The sequence below is a fragment of the Anomaloglossus baeobatrachus genome, chromosome 1 (assembly GCF_048569485.1).
Source record: "Anomaloglossus baeobatrachus isolate aAnoBae1 chromosome 1, aAnoBae1.hap1, whole genome shotgun sequence".
Taxonomy (NCBI): Eukaryota; Metazoa; Chordata; class Amphibia; order Anura; family Aromobatidae; genus Anomaloglossus; species Anomaloglossus baeobatrachus.
In genome coordinates, this window is record NC_134353.1 from 301944753 (window position 1) to 301964858 (window position 20106).

The 20106-nt window shown below is 47.0% G+C and overlaps 1 protein-coding gene across 1 annotated transcript in view; it reads right to left on the bottom strand.

Moving 5' to 3' along the window:
- The window catches only part of SMARCAD1 (SNF2 related chromatin remodeling ATPase with DExD box 1), a 194154-nt gene that overhangs the window by 155637 nt on the left and 18411 nt on the right, over positions 1–20106 (bottom strand). Inside the window, exons 2-3 of the mRNA XM_075351068.1 lie at positions 6502–6667; positions 4681–4843 (exon numbers count right to left, since the gene is read on the bottom strand). Coding sequence (XP_075207183.1) covers positions 4681–4843; positions 6502–6625 — 287 coding nt within the window. The 5' untranslated portion in view covers positions 6626–6667. The remainder of the gene's footprint in view (positions 1–4680; positions 4844–6501; positions 6668–20106) is intronic.

The window sequence follows — 20106 nt, forward strand, 5'->3', positions numbered from 1 at the left end:
TGATGGGTCTTGTTTGATAGCTGGGGTAAGGAAGAATCCGTACCCTTGGACAGTTGAATGATTTAATCCAACCGCTCACGAAACAGTCTGTCACCAGATAAAGGCAATCTGGTTAAGCACTTTTGTGGAAGCAGCATCTGCTCCAATCCCTTAACACTAGGAGCGTAACAACACGGAGTTGGCGGACGCCACTGACGTACGGCTCGTAGAGTCCAGGACAGCATAAACAGCTTGAGTCGCAATGCCGACATTGCGAGGTGAAGGACGCTACTGCGGCCAATATGTACATGTGACCGCGTCCCTCTGCGCAATACTAGCTGAAATAGCTTGGAGTGCCTCTATGGCTGCGAATGCCGGGGCTACCGACCCGCCGATAGCTACATAGACAGATTGCAACCAGAGGGCTATCTGTCTGTCAATGGCATCTTTAAGTGAAGTCCCATCTTCCACTGCAACTATAGATCTAGCCGCAAGCCTGGAGATTGGGGGATCCACCCTTGGAGCGCTTGAGCACGTCAGGGGGGAAGAGACAACGCGTATCCTCAATACGGTTGGAGAAACGCTTATCGGGATAAGCGTGGTGTTCCTGGACTGCTTCTCTGGAGTCAGAGTGACCAGAAAAGTACTCAATATACGCTTGAGATACCGAAATAGGGATTTCTTCTGCTGTGAAGCTGACCCCTCCACTGGAGGAGTTGAGGGAGAAATACCCAACCTTCCATTGATGGACGCTATAAGATTATTCACTATAGCGTCACCATCCGGTGTATCCGGATTGAGAGCGGTCTCAGGATCAGAGTCCTGAACAGCTACGTCTGCATCATCATACAGAGAGTACTGTGATGAAGTCGAGGGCCGTTCTTAGGGAGCTCGCTTAGGCCGTCTGGGACTGTCGTCCGTGTCAGAGCCTGCACCCTGGGATGCATGGGACCCTCCTGGAGCCATGATTTGTTTCGAAATCAGGGTGGCCAGCGGCATTGAATCAACATTGCCCAAGGTCTGTCTGGACTGCAAAGTCTGTAAGATGTTAGTCATAGTCACAGACAATATATCAGCGGAAACTGCAACTCCGTCCCTGGACAGGGATCACAGGTGGTTCTTTTGGCCACCTGTAGCAGAGACCCCGTTGAGTAATTGCACACACTGGGGGTCCTGGAACAGTATCGCATGCAGTACAAGCAGCATAGAAAGCCTGTGCCTTGGCACCCATGCTTTTTTTTTTTTTTTTTTTTTCTTTTTGCTGTTGCTGTCTAGCCATCTAGGAGCATTAGCCAAGAATAGCGACCGTACAGTGCAATGTATAGCATACAAGCATGAAGTACAATAAACACTTCAGCACATGCAGTACAAGGAGCATAGAAAGCCTGTGCCTTGGCACCTTTGCTTTTCTGCTGCCGTTGTCTAGTTATTCAGGAGCATTAGCCAAGAAAAGCGACATACAGTGAATGTATAGCATACAAGCATGAAAATAACCACTGCAGCACATGCAATCCAAGCAGCATTGAAAGCTTGTGCCTTAGCACCCTTGCTTTTCTGCTGCTGTTGTCTAGTCATCAAGGAGCATTAGCCAAGAATAGCGACATGCAGTGAATGTACAAGCATGAAAATAAACTCTGCAGTACATGCAATCCAAGCAGCATTGAAAGCTTGTGCCTTAGCACCATTGCTGTTTGCTGCCGCTGTCTAGCCATCTAGGCGGGTAGACAGCCAAGAATAGCCCTTACAGTGCAATGTAAAGCATACAAGCATAAAGGACACATGACACTGCAGCACATGCAAGACAAGCAGCATATAGAGTCTGTGCTTTAGCACCCCTGATCTTTTGCTGCTGTTTCTAGGTCTGCATCCTGAATAGCGACCGTACAAAAAGTACAACAGGACACTTCAGCATTAGTGGGTCAGCACTTTAGTTGCCGCTTACCGCCCGCACAAAAGCGGGTGTGTGGCGCCGGAATCCTGTGCTGGTAGCTCAGCGCTTGTCTCCGTTTTCCCGCTCTGCGTGCCGGAATGGCTGCCGGCGTCCAGAGGAGAGGGGCGGGCCGAGGGCGTGCCCGAAACAAGAGCGGGAACCCGGCGCCCACTGTGTCTAGTGAAGGGGGCTGGAGAATGCAAATAAGGCTCCAGCCCTCGGCGCTGCTATAGAACAGCGTCTCTCCCTTTCCCTGAGTGACAGGGTGGGGGCGGGAACGAAGCGGCGCTAGGCCGCAAAAGCCGGGGACTAAAGTTAGAAGCGCCGCCGCCGTAAAAGCGCGGTCGGCGCGTCCCCGGCGCACTACAAGTCGCAGCTGCGCCGCCGCTCCAGGGGCGGTCGGCGCGGCGGTCCCCACACGTAAAGTCCCCCAGTAATCTGCAGGGACTATAAGCCCAGCGCACAGCGCTACAGTCCCCGGCGCACTAGCACACCCAGCAAGCCTGGAGTGTGCGTGGCCTGCCATACGGGGACACAGAGTACCTGAAAGTTGCAGGGCCTTGTCCCTGAACGGCACTCCCGCTCCACATCCAGCAGGTTCTATGGGTCTGTGGATGGAGCCCGGCCTCAGGGCTTGGGGGCCGGAAAGATCCCACTTCCTCAGAGCCCCTCAGGGGGATGGGGAAGGAAAACAGCATGTGGGCTCCAGCCTCCGTACCAGCAATAGGTACCTCAACCTTACAAACCGCAAGTGGGGTGAGAAGGGAGCATGCTGGGGGCCCTAGTATGGGCCCTCTTTTCTTCCATCCGATATAGTCAGCAGCTACTGCTGACTAAACAGTGGAGCTTATGCATGGATGTGTGCCTCCTTCGCACAAAGCTTGAAAACTGGTGAGCCAGTGATCCCACTGGGGGTGTATAGCCAGAAGGGGAGGGCCCTTACACTTTTTAGTGTAATTGCTTTGTGTGGCCTCCGGAGGCAGTGCTATACACCCAATCGTCTGGGTCTCCCAATGGAGCGCCGAAGAAAATCTCATTTAGAAACTAATGGTTGCAACAAATCTCAAAACTGTTGTGCAGCATCCCCTCTCCTACATGTCAGTAAATGTCTGAAAAATGAGAAGACCAATTGCTGGAGTTTTGGGAGACAAATGGGTTTCTATCCTTGTCTCATGTAGCATTCTAGCTTCTCCACAGTCATGGGTCTTCGATGCAAGAATGCCAATGGGTTGTCATGACAGCCGAGGGTCAGCTGATGACCCCTGTCACTGTCATGATTGAAGTTCCTGTGAACATTGACCTTCACAGGAGATGAGCATTTCTGCTGTTCAGAGGGATGCTGAAGAGGACAGGTTCCCATGAGCTAGTGCAGTTAAAGAACCATGCTCTCACTTCTTATGTAGGAAGATGTGTTCCTAGTGGATAAAATGATCTAATACTGAAGATCCCAGGAGGGCTGATGTAAAGAAGAGGCTGCTCACACTGCTGTCCACCCTGCCTTTTTGATCTAATAATGGAGACAGCAAGTGTGTGTAGGTGAGAATAGGTTGCTCACACCGGTGTAGACGTCTTTCAGAATGCTGAGCTGCTTTTGTGATTTCTTGATAGCTTGGGAGAATGGTGTAGGTCATCTCCAGGTGACAACAGAAGAGCTTCCTACAGCTCATGCTCACCGGCAACTGTCCCAATATAACATTCTAGACAGGTTGTGTCGGTTTAACGAGGTAGAGGATATTTTAATCTTACAGTAATTACCTCCATAGACAAAACACAATTTACTAATTAAAGGTTAAGAGGAGTTTCCATATATTACTAGTCATATTTTTATATTCCAGGAAAACCCCTTTAAAAAGTGAACCTGTCAGGTGCAATACACTCCTAGAACCACGAGCAGTTCTGGGCGCATATTGCTAATCTCTGGCTAACTGTACCAGTATCTAGCAACATAGATAAAGAGATCTTTAGAAAAAGCATTTCTAAACATCCTTTGTGATATGCTAATGAGGCCAGGGACTAGTCGCAAGGCCGTTAGTTTATGAGCTCATTCCACCCTCTTAGCATGTTAGCAAGCCTACAGGGGCATGCTAACATGTTATTCAATGTCCACTGCCCAGCCTAGTCATCAGCAGTGCCACGCATACCTGTGTCCATTTGATCGCCTCAGAACGCCGGGCTTAGGGTCATCACACTTCAGGCATGTGCACTATGAAGCCAGGTGTATGCACTCTGGCTTCAGAGAGGTCTAGTACGCATGACTGGAAGTGCCAGGGACTTCTGATCATGTACACTGACCCTATGCCCGGCATTCTGAGGCAGTCAGTGCAACGAACACAGGTATGCGCATCACTGCCGATGGGGACCCTGGGCAGTGGACATGGAATAGCATGTTAGCATACCCCTGTGAGCGTGCTCACATGCTAAGAGGGTGGAAGGAGCACAGGAACTAACACCCTTGCGACTAGTCTCTGGCCTCATTCACGTATCATAAAGGATCTTTAGAAAAACTTTTTCTAAAGATCCCTTTATCTATGCTACTAGATAGAGGAATTGTTGGGCAAGGATTAGCAATATTCACCCAGAACTGCTTGTGGTTCTGGGTGCATATTGCACCTGACAGGTTCACTTTAAGTCCTGGGAAGGAAAGGGGGAGGTCAGAAGAAATGTTTGTAATGTTTCCCATCACCAACGCAACATGAGAGAAAAGAAGAAAAAAAAGCAGAAATTCCTTAGAAGATAAATTTATCAAAAAAACAAGGATTAAGGTTACTCACTCTTCTCGTGGGTGGACTTTCCTGTGCGTGAAACTCAAACCTGCCTTATTTTTACGATCTTCATTTTCAGAATCTGACTCAAGAAAATTGACACCTTTATCCTTGTTAAACAAGGACACGTTGTTTAATCTCTTATATTCGGGTGTCTCGGGAATGCTGGTAACTGTGAACAAATATGTTAGAGTTATATCAAATAAAAGAATGTAGACATTCCTCATTTTATTAATGTAAATCCTTATAACACTAAAAGGCCCAGTCACACACAACAACTTACCAGCGATCCCGACAACGATACGACCTGATAAGGATCGCTGGTAAGTCGCTGGGGAGATGTCACACAGTCAGATCTTACCAACGACGCAGTAACGATGAGCGACCTGTATAACAATCTCGACGGTCGCTGGGACCCTCTCACACAGCAGCTAGTGTGACGATTCAGACGTCGAACAGGGACGTCCGAGTTTGCAGTCGTTAGGAGGTCGCTGATAGGTGTCAAACACAGTGATGCGTCCTGCCCAGCAGGACGTCGCCTTTGAAGAAAATGGTCCATTCGGCAACGACTAGCGATATCACAGCAGGGGCCTGATCGCTGGTAGGTGTCACACGTAACGAGATCACTGGCGAGATCGTTGCTACGGCACAGAAATTGTGACATAGCAGCGAGCTCGTTAGCGATCTCGTTGTGCGTGACGGAGCCTTTAGTGTTGAAGAGGCTGTCACCTCTTTTCTGAAAATTATGGACAAGTCAGTAGTCATGCGCTAATGGTGACCAAGTTATAACCTTATTTTAAAGGGAACCTGTCAGCAGAAATTTCGCCCAAAACCTAAAAGATTCCCCCTCTGCAGCTCCTGGGCTGCATTCTAGAAAGGTCCCTGTTATTATTGTGCCCCCTGTGAGACCAAAATAAAGACTTTATAAAGTGGTACCTTTTTGTATTCAGATACTGTAAATGTGACACGGGGGCGGGCTCTCTGCCGTCCGTTATTCTGCCTCCTGGTCCTGTATGCCGCCCCCATCGCTCCTTTACATAGCTGATGCACTGCCCACTGCTCCAGCCATCCCCGCGCATGCCCAGTGCCAGTCTCATGGGACTGAGCAGTGTGACTGCTGGTGACGTGTGCGCAGGCAAGTGATTATGGGCGGGGCTGTGATTGTTATCAGCAAGTACCCGCCCATAATCTCGTGAGCGCGCAAACCTCACTAGCGGTCACACTGTGCTCAGGGTAGTGCTAGACTGTATGGGCTGCTTCCAGGGATGACGTCCCTTTTGTCACGTGATAGTATTTTGAACACGCCCCTATCAAGTGACAAGAGGGACGTCATCCCTGGAAGCAGCCCATACAGTCTAGCACTACCCTGAGCACAGTGTGACCGCTGGTGAGGTTTGCGCGCTCACGAGATTATGGGCGGGTACTTGCTGATAATCACAGCCCCGCCCATAATCACTTGCCTGTGCACACGTCACCAGCGGTCACACTGCTCAGTCCCGTGAGACTGGCACTGGGCATGCGCGGGGATGGCTGGAGCAGTGGGCGGTGCATCAGCTATGGAAAGGAGCGATGGGGGCGGCATACAGGACCAGAAGGCAGAATAACGGACGGCAGAAAGCCCGCCCCCGTGTCACATTTACAGTATCTGAATACAAAAAAGGTACCACTTTATAAAGTCTTTATTTTGGTCTCACAGGGGGCACAATAATAACAGGGACCTTTCTAGAATGCAGCCCAGGAGCTGCAGAGGGGGAATCTTTTAGGTTTTGGGCGAAATTTCTGCTGACAGGTTCCCTTTAAATTCATGTAAGCCCTTTGTAAACATCTTACCTGCTTTATCATCTAACTCCGAAACTGGAGTGCTAGGTCGGCCTGAGCCTTCATTTTCACTTGAAATTTGGTCTCCTTTTTTATTCTTCTCAAACCGGAAACGGTCAAGGTTAAAGGTGCTCATAACTTCACAGTAGACATACACAAATGAGCAATCTAGAAGAAACTGAAATGCAAAGAGGAGTATGAGTTGCCAACATAAAGCACTTTTTTTTCAGAACACATTTAATCAAATAGTGACCAGGCCAAAATTTTCAAATCTGACATGTGTCACTTTATGTGGCAATAATTCAGCTACGTCTCAACATATCGCAGTGATTTTGAGGCACATTATTGTATATATTTTACGACAATAGTAAATTTAGGTCGATATTTTAATAATTAAATGCAAAACATATCAGAAATGTTATAAACAGTTCTAAAAATTAGCAATTTTCAAACTGATTATCCCTTTAATGCCCATGCTTTATATCAGCACATCTGTAAAAGTTTCTTGTTTTGATAGTATGTTAGAAACTTTAGGAAATTTTACAAGACCTATTTTTTTTTTTTTTAAGGACCTATTCAGTTTTGAAGCGACTTTGGGGGACCCAAATATAGAAAACCCCCCAAAAGTGATAACATTTTAAAAACAGCACCCCCTCAACATTAACTGCAGTCAGGTAGTTCATTAACCCTTCAGTTGCTTTTTAGGACTTAATGCAAAGTGGCATGACCGGAATGAAAAATGATATTTTTACCACCTACATTTGCTACATTCTGAACAGGTCACTGTAGCCGGAGGACTGTAAGGCCGTTATTTAGCATGACAACCATCAGGACCACACAATCATGATCTGAGGATGCCGATGGGGTTAAAGAGGGAGCGCCCGCACTCTGTTAACCATATAGATGCCGCTATCGCTATGGACAGCAGAATCTAAGGATGTAACCGGCTAAGGTCTGTGTCAACACTGATCACGACTGCTGAGCCGGCCGCCAGTCGTTGCCAAGGCGTGGTTACAGCCGCTGCTTACTGTGTATTGAGCAACTTTCAGTCATAGAGGTGCAGTCAGAGTAGTGGCAGCTGACCCCATCCCCCTGCACGCTGCCTGACAGCCAGCTCAGCAGTGCAACTGTGCTGAACCAGCTAGTCAGTGCCGAAGAATGGTTACATCCGCCACTCGCTATGTACTGAGCAGTGAATGAAGCCGTGCCGTCACAACTCAATGACTGAAAGCCCAAGGCTGCTAAGAAGTTAAATTCCTCTCTGTAACCTTTCAGTGCATTAGCCATACAGCTTTTGACCAGTATTCAAGAGACTGTCGGCACAGTATGACTATTCAAACTAAGTACAGGAGCTCATTGATCATGGCGGGGCTAATCATTTAAATATACCTTTCCACCTGCTTGTTTTCCTTTCTATCTCCACCCATCCCTCTTCTTAGATCGACAATGCTGGGTTCATAGAGCCAGAGAAGGGCAGAAATAGATTTAAATACACTTTTCCTCCTGCTAGTTGTCAAGGTTTGTCCACACCGTGATGCACGGAGTGTCTATACTTGGAATTAACAGTCATTCTGTACTGACGGAGCAACATAAACCTAGACATTAACCATATATCTGCAAATTAATAGCATTTGAGGACGTGAAAGAGTCCCTTTAAAGCCAATGTTGTACATGCCAATCTTGAAGGGCATCTGTCAGGTCCCTCATGCCCCCAGAACGACCTGCACCTGTGTGTACCTATCTAAAATTCCATGCTAACAGTACGTTATATAACATTACACACACAGATCTTCAGAAAAAGTATTTCTAAAGTTCGTTTCTGATATGCAAATGACCCCTTTTTCTAGTTGATGGGGCGCAATTTCCCCAGACTAATCAACCCTTCTACCACGTTATCACTCCACTTAGGGCGTGATCTAAAGGCCCCGTCACACTAAGCAACATCGCTAGCAACATCGCTGCTAACGAACAACTTTTGTGACGTTGCTAGCGATGTTGCTGTGTGTGACATCCAGCAACAACCTGGCCCCTGCTGTGAGGTCGTTGGTTGTTGCTGAATGTCCTGGGCCATTTTTTAGTTGTTGCTGTCCCGCTGTGAAGCACAGATCGCTGTGTGTGACAGCGAGACAGCAACAACTAAATGTGCAGGCAGCAGGAGCCGGCTTCTGCGGAGGCTGGTAACCAATGTAAACATCGGGTAACCAAGAAGCCCTGTCCTTGGTTACCCGATATTTACCTTTGTTACCAGCCTCCGCCGCTCTCACTGTCAGTGCCGGCTCCTGCTCTGTGCACATTTAGCTACAGCACACATCGGGTAATTAACCCGATGTGTGCTGTAGCTAGGAGAGCAAGGAGCCAGCGCTAAGCAGTGTGCGCTGCTCCCTGCTCTGTGCACATGTAGCTGCAGCACACATCGGGTAATTAACCCAATGTGTGCTGTAACTAGGAGAGCAGGTAGCCAGCGCTCAGTGTGCGCTGCTCCCTGCTCTCTGCACGTGTAGCTCCGTGCGCTGGTAACCAAGGTAAATATCGGGTTGGTTACCCGATATTTACCTTAGTTACCAAGCGCAGCATCTTCCACGCGGCGCTGGGGGCTGGTCACTGGTTTCTGGTGAGCTCACCAGCAACTCGTGTAGCGACGCTCCAGCGATCCCTGCCAGGTCAGGTTGCTGGTGGGATCGCTGGAGTGTCGCAGTGTGACATCTCACCAGCAACCTCCTAGCAACTTACCAGCGATCCCTATCGTTGTTGGGATCGCTGGTAAGTTGCTTAGTGTGACTGGACCTTAACATGACTTACAAGAGCAAACGTCATCTTCAGAAACCTGGTGTATGCATCCTGCCTTAAGAGAGACGCACTGCACAGGATCGGAAGACTTCAGTATATGTGTGTGTGCATATATCATATATAATCAGTGAGGAAAATAAGTATTTGATACACTACCTATTTTGCAGAATTCAACTACAAAGAATGGAGAGGTCAGTAATTTTTATCATAGGTACATTTCAACTGTGACAGACAAAATAAAAAATAAAACAAAAAATATCGAGAAAAATTATATTGTAAGTAATTTGCATTTTATTGTATGAAATAAGTATTTGATCACCTACCAACCAGCAACAATCCTGGCTCTCACTGACCTGTTTTTTCTTTAAGGCTATGTGCAGACGCTGCGGAAAATTTGCTGTGATTCTTTCGCGGAAATTCCGCAGATTTTTCAAAAATCTGCAGTGCAGCGAGCCCCCAGCCATTTCTATAGCATTTGGGGAGTGCTGTGCCCATGCTGTGGTTTTTCCCACAGCGGAAATAACGCGGATTTCCCTACAGAAAAATCTGCAGCATGTGAATTATTCCTGCGGTCCCATACTTATCTGCCTTGATGGCAGACACCGGAGTCACTTCCTCCGGTGCAGAGGAGCCAGGAGCAGCAGCAGAAGGTGGGTGGGGCCTGCACGAGCTCCGGTCATGTGACAGCCGGAGCTAGTTCAGGCCTTCCCACCTTCTCCGGCAATGTGCAGACCGACATGGTCGGAATGTGAAGTTCTGCGTGATGGAGGTAAATATGAACTCCCCGATCACTGCAGCGCCGAAGCCATGGTACTGTATCCTCAATGCAGAATGACTGCAGCATATCCGCAGGACATTCCGCAATACATCCGCAGCATGAAAACAGACAAAGTTGTGCTGCGGTTTTCTGGGAGCTCCTGTGTAATGTCCTGCGGATATATCCGCAGGACACTTTCCCCGTGAGCACATAGCCTAAGAAGCCCTCCTACTCTGCACTCATTACCTGTATTAATTGCACCTGTTTCAACTTGTTATCTGTATAAAAGACACTTGTCCACACAATCTATCACACTCCAACCTCTCCACCATGGCCAAGACCAAAGAGCTGTCTAAAGACACCAAGGACAAAATTGTAGACCTGCACAAAGCTGGGATGGGCTACAATACAATAGACAAGCAGCTTGGTGAGAAGGCAACAACTGTTGGAACAATTATTAGAAAATGGAAGAAACGCAAGATGACTGTAAATCTCAGGCTAGTTTCACACTTGCGTTGAAGGCATCCGTTGCATTGTGTTGTGTGACGGATGCAACTGATGTGTTGCATATAATGGCACAACGGATGCAACGGATCGTACAAAACAACGGAATCTGCTTTTTTTTTTTTTTTTTCTTTACAGTTTTAGCGGCGGCTGCTGGGCGATCAGCTGAGTGCTCTCAGAAGCCGGCTGCCAGCTGTGAAAAAATAAAGGATTCCGCCGCTCAAAAAACGTTACATGCTGCGTTCCTTCCGCCCGGCGGAAGCAACGCAGCTTCGGCCAGCGGAAGCAACGCAGGTCCATCATTCACAATCTGTCGTCCATAAAAGTCTATGGGAAGCAGCGGAATCCGTTAACGGATTTTGCTGTTTTCCAAAACGGCGGATTGCGAATGGAGGAAAACAACGCAAGTGTGAAACTAGCCCTACTCGGACTGAGGCTCCATTCAAGATCTTACATCGTGGGGTAAGGATAATTCTGAGAAAGGTCAACAATCAGCCCAGAACAACATGGGAGGACCTGGTCAATGACCAGAAGAGAGCACAGTCTCAAAGATTACCGTTAGTAAGACACTACGACTTAATGGTTTAAAATCCTGCAGGGTATACAATATCCCCCTGCTTGCACCAGCACATGTCCAGAGGAATGATTGATTGCTCTCAGTGAGAGAAACAAAATTATAATCTTGTAGTTGTGATACCTTTTAATGGCTAACTAAAATAAAATAAAATGATGTTAGAAAGCAAGCTTTCGAGACTTTCTCAGGTCTCAGATTTCTAACTGAGAGCAATCAATCATTTTTCAACTGGCCAACGGTACCAAAACTTTTTTCTTTTAACTAAAAATGTCCAGAGGAGGCATGTGAGATGGTCATTTGGTTAGCTGAGACCAAATTAGAACTTTGTTATCAACCTCATTCTCCATGTTTGGGCGTGTTTTTCTGTATGTATACACACACACACACACACACACACACACACACACACACACACACAGTATTTTTCGCTTTATAAGACACACCGGATTATAAGACGCACCCCCAAATTTGGTGAAGGAATAGAGATTTTTTTTTAATAAATGGGGTCTATCGTATGCCAGTGTCTGTCTAACAAATCATATAGGAGTATATGTCCCTCATAACCCCCCCCATCCTAAAATTAGCCCCCTTAATCTGGATATGGCCATCTTATATTGAATATAGCCCCCTATGACTGGCACACACGGCCCCCTGGGGCTGGCACACACGGCCCCGTGGGGCTGGCACACACGGCCCCCTGGGGCTGGCACACATTACCCTGTGTTAGATATCGCCCCAGGCTGCTGCTTTTAGTAAAATAAACTCTTTCCTTACCTTCTCCAGCACTGTCTTCCCTCGTGTCCCCCTCCTTGGGGTTGAGCTCCGGCCTCCTGCATTTCCAGGTTCTCGACCGATCATGTGATCGGCACGGCAGAGTAATGATATCTCTGCGTGCCTGATCACAGCGGCTGGAGGGAGACAGGGGAGGCACGCTGGAGGCGGTAAGTAAAGAGTTTTATTTTACTATGGGCAGCAGCATGGGGGCCATATCTAACACAAGGGGGGGGGCATGTGCCATCAAAGTTAAGCACAAGCACATATAATATGCGCCGCTTCCCCAGCCCATCGCCGCGGTACGGTTTCAGCACCACGGTGATGGACAGCGGCTGTGCATATTATATGAGCGGGAGCAGGAGATCAAAGGCTCCTTCCCGCAGCTCACCAGCCTCCACCAGCAGCCCCCAGCACCGCTCCAGAGCTGCCCCCACCTCCCCTTGACCCTGCAGTATATAATCCGTATATTCGGTTTATAAGACGCACCCCCTACAAAAGTGAGTTTTATAAAAGCAAAAAATACGAATATATATTATATTATATATATATATATATTATTATACACACACTTCCCAAAAAGTTAGGGTTATTTGGCTTTCAGGTGAAATTTCAATTCAAGATCATCCTAAAATGAGGCTTATCCACTACTTAAACACTGATGGCCTATCCTTAGGATAGGGCATCAATGTCTGATCGGCCAGGGCCTGCATCGGGCACTCCTGCCGATTAGCTGTTCTCGGTGCCGGCAGCAGGAAATGCTCAGTTTCAAAACTGCCTAGTGTTTTGATAGCGGCCGCGGCCAGGTACTGCATATCCACCTATTATTCAAATTGATAAAAGGCGGATGTGCAGTACCCGGCTGCGGTGGCTATCAGAAGACAGAGCAGCTCCAGAACTGATCATTTCCAGCCGCCTGCTACAGCAGTCAGCACTGAGAGCAGTAAATCGCCTGGGAGGTCAGACCCCAGCCGATCAGACAGAGATGACCTATTCTAAAGATAGGCCATCAATATTAAATTAGTGGCAACCTCTTTAATGTGATCTTGTCTAAACTTTTGAATGCACATGTCCAATTATTCAATGTTTCAGTACTATTTGCTCAATTTGCTGTTTGTTAACAAGGAGCTTAACGTCAAAATTCACAACAGGTGTTTGATCCACGAATCGCCAAATAAATTTCAGGTTTCACTTAGAATTGGTATTTAAACAATCATCCTCATAATGAGACCAAGATGACACTTAATTGATCAACAGTACCTCGCCATTGCAAGGCTCCAAGGAAGATGTTCTCAGATGGTAACGGCCACTGAGCTAGAGATAGAGAGACTGGAAGAGTCACAGAAAGCGATTTAAGTGGATGTCCTTTAGCCACATCCCACACAGATGACCGCTTTATAGTGATGAATGCCCGTTGGAACCAGATAATGAATGCCATACAACTCCAGGAACATTGAAGGGAGGTGAGAGATACCAAAGTGTCACGAGAGATCAGTGGGCCTCAGTGTTGTTCACTGATAAAAGTAAATTCACGCTGAGCAGAAAATAATGGCGATGCTGAAGACGTTTAATTTAAGCGCTATGCATCAGCCACTGTTGTCAGAACATGGGCCTTTGGTGGAGGTGGTGCTACAGTGTGGGCAAGTGTGACTAGTCAATACAGAACTGCCCTACACTTTGTGAATGGTACAGTGACAAGCACCTACTACTTGAATAACATCATTAACCCAATCATCGGGTCTCTGCATGAACAACACAGGCCTAATTTCATCTTCATGGATGACAAAGCTCTAGCTTATTGACGTCACAACATTATGGAACGGATGCTAGAGATTGGGGGACCTCAAGTGAAGTAGCCTGCACTTTCTCCAGATCTGAATGTCAAAGAAAACCTATGGAATCAGCAGTGTCGCCGTGGAGAGGCTCGTAACCCTGTACCCCAGAATCTTAATGACCTGAGGGCCGCCTTTCAAGAAGAGTGGGATGCCAGGCCTCAGCAAACAGTAAGTCAAATTGTGAACAGCAAGAGACGTCATTGTCAAACTGTAATTGATGCTCAAGGCCACAAGACAAGTTATTGAGACATTGACTTTTTGGGGGGGGGGGGGGGGTTATTGTCACCACTGTTGGGTTTGTTTCAATAAATTGCTTGAGATGAGGTAATAGCCATTGGAAGCTTTTACTTAACCCCTTAAGGACCGGGTGATGTTCAGTTTTTGTTTCTTGCTCCCCTTCTTCCTAGAGCCGTAACTTATTTTTCCGTCAAACTTGCCATATGAGGGCTTGGTTTTTGCGGGACGTGTTGTAATTTTGAATGAAACCATTAATTTTACCACAGTGTGGTGGAAAATGGAGGGCAAAAAATCCAAATGCAGTGAAATTGCAAAAAAAGTGCAATTGCACAAATGTTTTTGGGATATTTTATTCAATGTTCAGTATATTGTAAAACTGATGCATTGGTGTGATGCCTCAGGTCAGTATGAGTTCGTACATACCAAACATGAATACTTTTATCTAATGCAGACCTGGGCAAGGGGCGGCCCACAGGCCACATCCGGCCTGCCTACTGTCTGTGACCGGCCCACCCATTAGATCAGAGTTGGAGACGTGGTGCTGCTTTCCCTGCCGGGCAGGAACTTTTCAATTCAAATGACACACGCGCGCCATACTGACGACATCAGGGTGCGCGTGTCACAGAAAACGCTGCCGGACAGGGAACAGAGGACAGATTCCTGCGTTCCGCTGCTACACTGTGCGAAGCTTCAGGATCGGTCCTCTGTTCCCTGCAGCAGCTTTCCCTGTGACACACGCGGGATTTTTCTCACCACGCTGTGTACCGATCATATGATTTGATTTTATATTTTGATAGATGAAGCATTTCTGAATGCGGCGATACCAAATATGTGTATATTTTTTAACTTTTATTTTCAATTAGGCAAATGGGGCAGGGGGTGATTTGAACTTTTGGGGGTTTTTTTTCACGTTTTATTTTACTAGTCCCCCCAGGGGACTTTAAGGATAAGCAGTCTGATCGCCTGTGCATTTCTGTTAATCAGAGCTGCACAGCTCTGATCAGCAAAAATGCAGTGTTCCTGTTAGAGCCGGCTGAGCAGCGGCTCTATCAGGAAATATGTCACGATAGCAACAGGAGTCATCACATGACCTGTCGCTACCATGGCAACCATCGGCTCCTTGTGATCACGTCACGAGGCCTTTGATGGCAGCGGGGAATGGCCTGTTCCTCACCGCAGCCATTTAAATCACATTGTCACAAGGGGTTAGATGTGCAGGGATCACCGCTGGCTCACCGCAGCAGTCGGTGGCGTTTAACCCGACATGACAAAGGACGTACTGTTACGTCATCGGTTGTTAAGAGGTTAAATGACCTACTTTCATAATAAGATATCACTGTAGTGTGAACTTTTTACGTTTTCCATGAATTTCACCCGAAAACTAACTATCCCTTACTTTTTGTGAGTACACACATACATAAAAACACATAGACACGCATATCATTCAGCACAATTGATTTGTTATCACATCGGTATTTTTATATTGGAAGCATGTCATTTCACATGGGGTGAGATGCTGCCGATAACACAGCATGATCTGATAACCAAACAACCCAATAAAAATGTGTCTATTGAGAGCGTTGCATGACTGCCAGCTTGTTTACCCTGGTGAATAATCAGGAATTAGTATCCTTAAAGGGATTCTGTCACCAGGATTTTGCAATGTAAGCTGAGGACAGCATGCTGCTAGGGTTAAACAACTAAAAAAACATCTGTGTTTCTCTTATGTGTGCCAGCTATGGTTTACTCATACTAAGGGGTTTATTGCTCTGTGATTAACATTGGTGTGACTCTTCTGCACCTGCAGAGCAGACCAGCATACTCCCTGCTGTGATTGACACCTCACAGTCAGTGCACAATCTCTATAGAGAGCCTGGTGTGGGCGGGGACAGCTCCCAGCCCTGCTACACTAAATTCTGAGAAAGCCAAAACAGCTGCACACGGTGATCCAAGATAAACATGGTTACTTTCAGAATCTCTTTGCCTACATAAGGCTATGTGCACACGTTGCTTTTTTTTCAGCGCGGAAAAAAAACGCACCCTCTGGCAGAGGGGAGAATTGTAAACAATGCTTTTTGAGAAAAACATCGAAAACGCATGCGTTTTTTATGCGTTTTTCATACGGTTTTCATGCGTTTTTTTAGGTGCGTTTTTTTAAGACTTGTCAGTGTTAATAAAGTTGGTTGAACACAGACCTTTGGGAAAAAAACCTGTGATGTCATTTCCTTCTCCACATTCTGTTTGGATAAATGGGAGGGCTTGGAATGGAAGGAGCACCATTTGAATTTTGGAAAAGTTGAAATAAACTTCGCGCACCCTGTCACATTAGCAGTGCCCCTCGGGTACCTATACGTCAGAAAACCCCCACAAGTGACCCCATTTTGGAATCTGCACCCCTCAAGGATTTTATTCAGGAGTATATTAAGCATTTTGAATCCACAGCTACTTCACCCAAAATGTTGCTGTAACAACAATATTCTCACTTTTAGGCCCGTTTCACACGTCAGTGAAAAACACTGACGTTTTTCACTGGCGTGTAAAACATGCACATGTCCCTCCGTGTGCCGTGAATCACGGCACACGTGGGTTGTCTAAGTGCAATCCGGGCTCCGTTCTCCGTGGCCCGTGATTGCACTCAGTAATCAACTCACCTGCGCCCGCTCCCGCTCTCCATGGTGCTGATCGCTCCCGCGATGCAGCATCCGGCTGGTGCTGACCCCCACAGCAGCTGCTTCCAGGTCGGCTGTGTCGCGCATCATGAATATGCGCGACAATAATGAGCCGGCTCAGAAGCAGCAAGCTGCACGGGCTGCAGAGGACATCGCTGGACGCTGGGTGAGCTAAAATGATTTTTATTTTAAAAGCACGTTTTTTTTCTGGCACGTGTTTCACGGACCACACCACTGCGTGGTCCGTGGAACATCAGTGATGCCAGAAAAAAATGGACATGAGTCCGTGCGGCAATCACGCACACGCGGGTACGCCGGTACGCCGCACAGAGACACGTGCAGTGAAAAATCACTGATGTGTGAGCAGACCCATTCATTATAATTGGTCTGCGTATGTCAGTGATTCTGGTACGTTTAAAAAAAAAAACACAAAGTACCAGAATCACTGACGTGTGAAAGAAGCCTAAGGCTATGTGGCCATTATCCAGCGACACAGCGTCTAGTACACAGTGTCAGCCTTCCTGCAGCTGCCCATGCCCACGATTTGGGTTCAAGCTGCTGTGGACTTTAGTTCTATTCCTACCTGCAGAGAACACTCTCGTCTCCGCAGCATAAATTGACATGCTGAGGCTCGAGAAGCCACGCCACCGTTCAGTTTATGCTGCGGAGAAAAGAAGCACAGTGGGCATGGGATCTCCAAAAATCCTTCCACTGTGCTTCTACTGCACAACGCAGCGTTATGGACGCAGGGAAAACGCTCAGCGCCCATAACGCTGCAAACCCTGATTGTGGACACACAGCCTAAAAAGCGTCAATGGATGAATGGATGTCAAATATATATAACGTCCCACCCCCGCCTGCATATTCTAAGCTGGCACCTTTAGTACCTTTCATGTGGCACTAAAGGGTGCCTAGCTTAGTATTTATCCAAAAAAAAAAAAGAAGAAAAATGAAAAAAATGGCGTGGGGTCCCCCCTATTTTTGATAGCCAGTCAGGGTAAAGCAGACAGCTGTAGCCTGCAAACCACAGCTGGCAGCTTCATCTTGGGTGGTGATCAATTTGGAGGGCTCCCCAGGCTTTTTTTTTTTTTTATTTATAAATAAAGAATTAAAAAAAAATAACGTGGGGTCCCCCCAAATTAGATCACCAGCCAAGGTGAAGCTGACAGCTGGGGTCTGGTATTCTCAGGGTGGGAAGAGCCATGGTTATTGGACTCTTCCCAGCCTAAAAATAGCAGGCCGGAGCCGCCCCAGAAGTGGCGCATCCATTAGATGCGCCAATCCTGGCGCTTCGCCCCAACTCATCCCGCGCCCTGGTGCGTTGGCAAACGGGGTAATAAATGGGGTTGATACCAGATGTGTAATGTCACCTGGCATCAAGCCCAGCAATTAGTGATGTCACGGCGTCTATCAGATACCAGACATAACTAATTGACAATAAACAAAAGCAAAAAAAAGACAAAATTTTTTATTAGAAAAAACACTCCCCAAATCATTCCCTTGTTCTCCAATTTAATAAAAAAATTTGAAAAAAATGGGTCCGCAGAAATCCATTTGGACGTCCCACGTCGCCTCTGGACCTTCTAGAATATGGGGGCACGTTCAGGGAACATATCCCCCATTTTCTAGGAGGGCAGACCCTCCATTTGAGGAGAGTGGGTGCCAAAAATCTGCACCCACTCTCCCCTGGTCACAGCTGCAAAGTGCCGAGCAGCCAGCACAGCTCACACTGAACACAGTGCTGGCTGTCAGCTGCTCTGCACATGTGACCGGCCAGCGTGCACTGTGAAGGAGGAGGGGACCGCGGGGGATCAGCGCTGCGACCGGACAGGTAAAGGGGAATACCGGGGGGAATAGGGAGTGACCGGGCAGGGCCTGGGGGGCATTTTTCTGTCGCATGTCTCAAGGCACATGCGACAGAAATCATAGGAGCAGGGCGGCCGGTGCGCTACTGTGCGCGCGGCCATGTTGGATTTTCGGGAGGGGAGTCGGGGTCGGGGCGGGCACTTTGGCGACACTGGGGGCTTTCCAGGACTTTGCCAGGAAGTGAGGTCAACAGGAAACCTCTTGACCTCACTTCCAGGTAAATGCCTGCGTTCTGGCATGCCAACAAAGCCCGCGGACCGCAACAAAAAAGCAGCTCACTGCGGTGTAGCTGCGTTCTGACCCACATCATTGATTCAATGGGGGAGAGAACGCAGCCACAACGCACAAAAGAAGTGACATGCTGCTTTTCTTTCCGCACCGATTTTTGGCATCCAAAACGCTGCGTTTAGAAACGCAGCGTGTGCACTGATTTTTCGGCTTTCTCATACACTTTGCTGGGAAAGCTGAACGCATGCAATTTGCCACTGAAACGCTGCGGTTCTAAACGCAGCGTTTCCGCGGTAAAAAACGCAGCGTGTGCACACAGCCTTATGCTGCTCTCAGATGAAGTAGCAAAAATCTGGTACACTTGTTCAAATAATGTCTAATGGTGAAAATGCACTAAAATGTGTCAAAGGGAAATGTCAGGAAACAGACAACTAGATTTGGCAAGAAGGGATTCATATTTTATCACAATTATCCTCCTTGACTATTTTTTATCTGAATAATGCAGTTAAAATGTACCTCCAGAAATGTACCTCTAGAAATGTACCTCCAGAAATGGTGGTATTCTGCAGGTAAATCACATTTAACCTCTTCCTGCCTAGCTTTCTACTTGGAACGCTCCTTCCAATCCCAGTGATTCTGAGACTTTTTAGTGACACTATCATTCATGATTGTGGTAAATTTGGATCAATGTAAAAATTAGTCATAATCTGGTGAAAAATGTGCAATTTTCAGATTGACTTATGTCCTTTTAATAAATAGTGAAACCACACAAAAAAAAGTTAAATATTTCCCATACATCTACTTTACATCAGTATCATTTCTGAAACGCCCTTTTAGTTTGTTTGGATGTTAGAAGGGTTAAAAATGTTAATTCTTTTAAACAAAATTGAAACTTTTTTTTCAGATCCATTTGGTTTTGAAGTGACTCTAGGGTCCGATATGTCGCAAAACTTCCAAAAGTTACACCAATTAACCCCTTCATGACCTCCGCTGTACATGTACAGCTCCAATGTGTATTACAGACAGGGCTTGCCTTTAACCTGTAAATCCCACAGTCAAACTCCAAAAAAGGGATTTAACATGCACCGCCATGGGGCGCGCCATTTTAACCGCCTATCAGTAAACTTGTGATGTTATTGGAGATTGCCGATGGATTGCCATGAAAGCAGGGGATCTGCTGAAGGTCTACATACTTGTCATAGCAGTGGCGCTCTTTTTAAACCATGCCTGTGGCTGGCTTCAAAGGAGACCGCTTGTGCTAGAGATAGATATATCTATACACAAATTTCTACTAAACACAGATACCCACGTTTGGTCGGAACCTACTGTATGGGCACACGGCAAGGCACAGAAGAGAAGTAACAATTTAATTTTCGAAACACAATTTAG